This window comes from Dunckerocampus dactyliophorus, chromosome 9 (assembly GCF_027744805.1).
Source record: "Dunckerocampus dactyliophorus isolate RoL2022-P2 chromosome 9, RoL_Ddac_1.1, whole genome shotgun sequence".
Lineage (NCBI taxonomy): Eukaryota > Metazoa > Chordata > Actinopteri > Syngnathiformes > Syngnathidae > Dunckerocampus > Dunckerocampus dactyliophorus.
This window is the reverse complement of record NC_072827.1, coordinates 2,210,385-2,217,117: the sequence shown is the minus strand read 5'-3', so window position 1 is coordinate 2,217,117 and position 6,733 is coordinate 2,210,385. Positions and strand designations below refer to the sequence as shown.

The window sequence follows — 6,733 nt, the reverse complement described above, 5'->3', positions numbered from 1 at the left end:
TTTTAACAAGAGAGAAATGTGATAAAATGTTAATGCCTGTCAGAGAAACGTGTATAACGTGTATGGTGTTTTACAGCCTTAAAACATATAATTGTACAAAATATAGTTGGATACTTCATGGATTTCACTTATTGCGGGCTATTTTGGGAACCTATCTTCCATGATAAACGTGGGAACACTATTTTAATTTATTATTTATTTAGTAATTCATTTAATAAATAAATGTAAGTATTGTATTTATTTCACACTCAAAAGTATATTGAGGCTGATTTACAATACAGCCAAGCTAAGATAAAACAGAAAAAACAGCAGACAAAAATCATATAAAATGTGAAAATGGTATTCAATAAAAAAAGAAATTAATAAAAATAACAAAATGAATAAAAATGAAAAAAAATGTAACTGATTAATAAGAACTATTATAAGACTGAAGTATCCAAAGTATTGATATTTTGATGTGAGTATTAATTTTAGAGCATGAAGCGCTGTTATCGGAAGTATGCATATTCCAGCATCAATCGGCACATCACGAGAAGAAGGTTTTCCAGGTCAAGGCAGAGCAAGTTTGATTAAAATAATTATGGTCGTGTAGTATTTAATAAACACAAAATCAGATAAAAGGTTCCGCTTTTGATTTCCAATTCCAAATGAGAGACGGGGGACGACTTGTTTCCCGTTTTTTTGTTTACCAATATGAAAAAGAAAAGAGGGAATCGGGTCGTTTCTCGTATTTTGTTTACCTATTGTACATCAAAACACCAATGGCTGCAAAGTACCCAAACAATCAAGCAGTGTACACATAGTGCCCTCTACTGACCAAACAAAGTCGTGAAAAATAAAACAGATACATTGGAAAACAATACTCAGATGACATCAAAAACTATTAGGTGTTGCATTCAATGTCCATGATAAAATACAGCATCAGACAAAATATATTAGGGGGACTTAGTCTTAAATTTGGAGCCGAAAGGCAGAGGATAAACAGGGCTGGGTGGGCCATACTGAATTAATACTGAGCGAATCAGGAGGGGGCTTAATGTCAGCTGACTGACGTCATGACATCTTGAAAGTCACGGTTACGAAGTAGGTGACACGCCACCCACACTACCTTTGCGATTGCCGTAATGGGCATCCCTGATATAGCATATACAGTATGTCCATTCATACAATGTATCACTTAACATTGTTTTCATGTAAAAAAAAAAACAACAAACAACAAACAAACAAACAATAATAGTAATAATAATTTCCCAAGTGTGGCGGCTTTTATTTTACCGTGGCGCTGCAACACGATCCATGACATGTTGCGGAAACCCTGAATATAAAATGCAGTACACTAAGTTCCCAACTAACGAACACAATTGGTTCCGGACGATCGTTCTTATGTCGAATTGTTCTTAAGTAGGGTAAAAGGTAATATTACCAATGATATAGGTACTACATGTACGTGTATACATATACAGTATATGTGTATGTATGTAAATATGAGTTTGGATGCAGTAGTAATATTAAACCAGGATAATTGATGAAAAAAACAAGAATAAAAATGATATAATAATACGTAATGATAAATGTTATTTACCTTTGAAGAGGAGTGGTCGAGCATACGTCATTGTGGTGGAGTTGGAGGAGGAGTTATTGAAAAAAAGGACAAATGGTCGTCGTCGTTAGACTCTTCTAAAAGAGGTAGTGTTCTGTGGGTGGTGTAGAATTAAGCAGGCCTATCAACTCTTCATAAACTTTAATCACACGCTCTGTCTGGGTTGTATCACAGGCTACAATGTAGCTTTCTCTCTCCTCCCCTCCTCTTGTTCTCGCTGTTGGTCCCATTAGCAGTGTCACAGTGCCCTCTACTGGTCAAGCATGTACAGTAGCAGTAGAAATACTGATTGAGCGACTCCAAGGCAAAATAAAATAAAATATAGACCAGTCGGCTTGCGTTCGTATCTGCGAGTGTTCACTAGTCAGATGTTCGTAAGTTGGGGACCTAGTGTATAAGACAATGTAACAGTAACAAAATAATATCATTCCCTTTCATTGCATACAAGCATTTGAGCAAAAACCTTATTATTAATTGTTTTATGATTATTATTATTATTATTATAAAGTGACTTCATCAGTTACAGCACTTAGCAATTACTATATAAAATACCTTTAACTACAGTAGACCATCAGTGACTCTGCACAAGTCTTTTCAAAGAGGACTTTCGCAAAATGTGTCACCACAATTTGAGCAACTAAAACGTCTGTCCTGTGTGTGTCGTCATGTGTTTTAGCAAATGTGCTTTTTGAGTGAAGCGTTTACCACAGTCTGAGCAACTAAAACGTTTTTCTCCGGTGTGTGTTCTCATGTGTTTGACCATATTTGCTTTCTGATTGAAGCTTTTACCACAGTCTGAGCAGGTAAAAGGTTTTTCTCCTGTGTGTGTTCTCATGTGTGATTCCAAACTAAACTTGTGTGCTAACCTTTTACCACAGTCTGAGCAGGTAAAAGGTTTTTCTCCTGTGTGTGTTCTCATATGTGATACCAAAGTTCCCTTTTGTAAAAAACTTTTACCACAGACTGAGCAGGTAAAAGGTTTTTCTCCTGTATGTGTTCTCAAATGTGATGCAAAACTTCTCTTTTCTGCAAAACTTTTACCGCAGTCTGAGCAACTAAAATATTTTTCTCCCGTGTGTGTTCTCATGTGTTTGACCATATTTGCTTTCTGACTGAAGCTTTTACCGCAGTCTGAGCAGGTAAAGGGCTTTTCTCCTGAATGTGTTCTCAAATGTGATGCCAAATTAAACTTGTGTGCTAAACTTTTACCACAGTCTGAGCAGGTAAAAGGTTTTTCTCCTGTATGTGTTCTCATATGTGATGCGAAACTTCTCTTTTGTGCAAAACTTTTACCGCAGTCTGAGCAGGTAAAAGGTTTTTCTCCTGTGTGTGTTCTCATGTGTGATACCATATGTGGCTTTTGTGTGAAACTTTTACCGCAGTCTGAGCAACTAAAAGGTTTAACTCCTGTGTGCGTTCTAATGTGTGATAACATATTTACTTTGTGAGAAAAGCCTTTACCGCAGTATGAGCAAGTAAAAGGTTTTTCTCCTGTGTGTGTTCTCATGTGTCGAGTCAAATAACGTTTAAAATAAAATCTTTTATCACAAACTGAGCACTTAAAAGTTTTTTTACCTGTCTTCTTTTTAGAGCATTCAGAGTGTTTGTCGTCAGTGTGAGTCGTCATATCACCTTCACAGTCTGTATCGCTGCTCAAAGATACTTGGATGTAGTCCCTGTCTTCATCTTCAGGAGAGTGAGAATTTATGTCGTCACTATCTGACAGTGGAGCTAAGAGGTTGTCTGCTTGTGATCCTCCACAGTGGTCTCCATCAGCTTCTGTTGTCATGTGTTGTGTTGAGCTGCTGCTTGAAGGCTCCGCCTCTCTCTTCTCCTCACTTGGACTATGATGAAGCTGTGGTTTGTCTTCATGATCTTCGGACTTTACAGAGACACCAGTCAGTGGCAATCTGGAGAGATCAGCCTCCTCTGGCCCTAGAAGACACTCTCCCTCCTGAGTGACTGAGAGTTCTTCCTCTTTAACATAGGGGGGCTTTGACTCCTCTTCTTTTTTAATGTGTGTGGGCTCTGGCTCTTCTTCTTCTTCTTCTTTAATGTGAGGGAGCTGTGGCTCCTCCTCTTCCTCTTTAGGCTTTTGCTTCCGCTGTGGCTGAGGGGGACATTCTTCTTGATGACCAACCAGCTGCTGGGTGTCTGCAGGACACAAACAGGAATTATTGTGGAAGCTTACTCACGATTTTGCCTCCGAAAAACCTCCGAAAGCAACTTCTCCCAACCATCCAAGAACAGTTTAGTGACAAACAATGCCTTTTCCAAAGGCAAAAGTGATAAAGTGGCTTGGGGAACAACATAGAAACATCTGACAAACAAAATCTAAAGACACGGAAGCCGCAAACTTTGTGAAAACTAGTACTTGTCATTCTCAAAACTTTTAGCCGCTACTGTATGGTATCTGGAACAGTGTCGACCATGGAGGCAGGTGAAAAACAAAAATCCTAACTTAAAATATCAATATTAGCCATCGAAGTGCATTATAAATGTATTTTCTGTAAGATTTTAACATGTATTGAGTAAATATGACAAAAAGCTCCTCGGTGGCAAGGCCCACGGGGTGGATGAGATCCGCCCAGAGTTCCTTAAGGCCATGGATGCTGTAGGCATGTCTTGGTTGACACGACTCTGCAGCATCGCATGGACATCGGGGGCAGTACCTCTGGGTTGGCAGACCGGGGTGGTGGTCCCCCTTTTTAAGAAGGGGGACCGGAGGGTGTGTTCCAACTATCGTGGAATCACACTCCTCAGCCTCCCTGGTAAGGTCTATTCAGGGGTTCTGGAGAGGAGGAGCCGCCTGATAGTTGAATCTCGGATTCGGGAGGAGCAGTGTGGTTTTCGTCCTGGTCGTGGAACTGTGGACCAGCTCTACACTCTCAGCACGGTCCTTGAGGGTGCATGAGAGTTTGCCCAATCAGTCTACATTCCGAGAGTATGGGGTATCGGACCAGCTAATTCAGGCTGTTCGTTCCCTGGAGGACCGGTGTCAAGAGTTTGGTTCACATTGCCGGCAATAAGTCAGACCCATTTCCAGTGAGGGTTGGACTCCGTCAGGGCTACCCTTTGTCATTGGTTCTGTTCATTATTTTTATGGACAGAATTTCTAGGCGCAGCCAGCCAGGGTGTTGAGGGGTTCCGGTTTGGTGGCTGCAGGATTGAGTTTCTGCTTTTTGCAGGTGATGTGGTCCTGCTGGCTTCATCGAGCCGTAAACTTCAACTTTCACTGGATCGGTTCGCAGCCGAGTATGAAGCGCCCGGGATGAGAATCAGCACCTCCAAGTCCGAGTCCATGGTTCTCGCCCGGAAAAGGGAGGAATGACATCTCCAGGTCGGGATGAGCTCCTGCCCCAAGTGGAGGAGTTGAGGTACCTTGGGGTCTTGCTCACGAGTAAGGGAAGAATGGAATGCGAGATCGACAAGCGAATTGGTGCGGCGTCTGCAGTGATGCGGACTCTACATCGGTCTGTTGTGGTGAAGAGAGAGCTAAGCCGAAAGGCAAAGCTCTCAATTTACCGGTCGATCTACGTTCCTACCCTCACCTATGGTCATGAGCTTTGGGTAGTGACCGAAAGGACAAGATCGCGGGTACGAGCGGCCGAAATTAGTTTTCGCCGTAGGGTGGCTGGGCTCTCCCTTAGAGATAAGGTGAGAAGCACTGTCATCCAGGAGAGACTCGGAGTAGAACCGCAATTCCTCCGCATTGGGAGGAACCAGATGAGGTCAGTCACCTAGTCAGGATGCCTCCCGGACACCTCCCTAGGGAGGTGTTCAGGGCAAGTCCGACCGGTAAAAGGCCTCGGGGAAGAACCAGAACACGTTGGAGAGACTATGTTTCCCAACTGGCCTGGGAGGGCCTCAGGATCCGCCGGGAGGAGCTGGACAAAGTGGCTGGGGAGAGGAAAATCTGGGCCTCCCTGCTTAGGCTGCTGCCCCCGCGACCCGATCTCAGATAAGCGGTAGAAGATGGATGGATGGATGGTTGGATGGAGTAAATATGATCGAATTTGCACATTTCCTGATCAGACAGAGGGCAGAAACCTGAGAAGAGGGTAGAAGGTTAGTGAACATGAAACATACCTTCAACGTGCAACACAACTTGAGTCTTGCAAACATCTTCCAGTTGTTGTCGTAGTCGCTCGTTCTCCTCTCTTGTTGGAGAAAGTTCCTCCTCGTGCAATGTTATCTGTAGTCTCTCGTTATCTGCAGGTTTCACCTCCGTGTGTCCGAGATGTAATGAGGGTGCCCAGTCTGGATGGCTTTCATCCATTTCATTAGCAGGTCTCCCTGAAAAACACACACTCCCCTTATTACTTTTAAAACTGTGTACATTGATCACGGTTCTTTCGTTCATTCTTGAGCTTACAAATCACTCAAAGTCAGCAGACAACGTGTTTTATTCCCAAAACACGGTACTTTGTTCGGTGCCCTCAGCTAGCTTGGCTAACGCTAGCGGCCTACTAAATGCTAGGTGTGAAAGAGCAAAACACATGCTTTGATTCAAACTTACCAGTGTGAAAATGCCGTGAACACACCAACATGTGTCGGGTGATGGCGTTGAAAGTGATGTTTGGTCGTCTCACGGCTGCTATCCAGGCCATTCGGCGTCTCTTTGTTAGCTCACAGATCACAGCTCCTTGGCTTTGCTTCCACGTCGGAAATGAGAAAAATCTCCCCCCATCCTTTTTATTCCCGAAGCGATCGCGTGAACGATTGTGGCAGTTGATAACACAACACGTTTGCACCATGTTTTCCACTTGTTACAACACAACAACACAAAGACAAGGGCAGTGTCGAACATGCCACCGGCGTCAACGAAACTTCAGTTTCCCTCCAAGCCCACAATGCGGTGAGGTTCTTCCTTTTTTATGTCGGGTGGCACGCAACGTAAAGGTGCTTTACCGCCACCTACAGCATTGGAGTGTGAAACACTGACAGCACCCTCACACATAAGTATTTCAACAGAAAAAAACAGCCGACAACATTTTATAAAGTGCGTGAAATTTTTTATTTAATTAAAAAAAATTATAAAATTAAAACAATTAAAAACGGTCCCTGATTAATATGAACTACTATAAGAATGAAAACTTTCTTCACAATTCACACGTGGCTCCATTTATAATC

General features: G+C 42.5%; 1 protein-coding gene across 1 annotated transcript; it reads right to left on the bottom strand.

The window, feature by feature from the left end:
- Positions 1–386: 386 nt before the first annotated feature.
- On the bottom strand, positions 387–6,434 carry LOC129187215 (oocyte zinc finger protein XlCOF22-like). The gene is made up of 3 exons (XM_054786126.1): positions 6,120–6,434; positions 5,690–5,896; positions 387–3,754 (listed from the first exon to the last, which is right to left on the bottom strand). Exons 1-3 carry the CDS (start codon positions 6,355–6,357, stop codon positions 2,238–2,240), a joined length of 1,962 nt encoding a protein of 653 aa, XP_054642101.1. The 5' UTR covers positions 6,358–6,434; the 3' UTR covers positions 387–2,237.
- Positions 6,435–6,733: the final 299 nt, after the last annotated feature.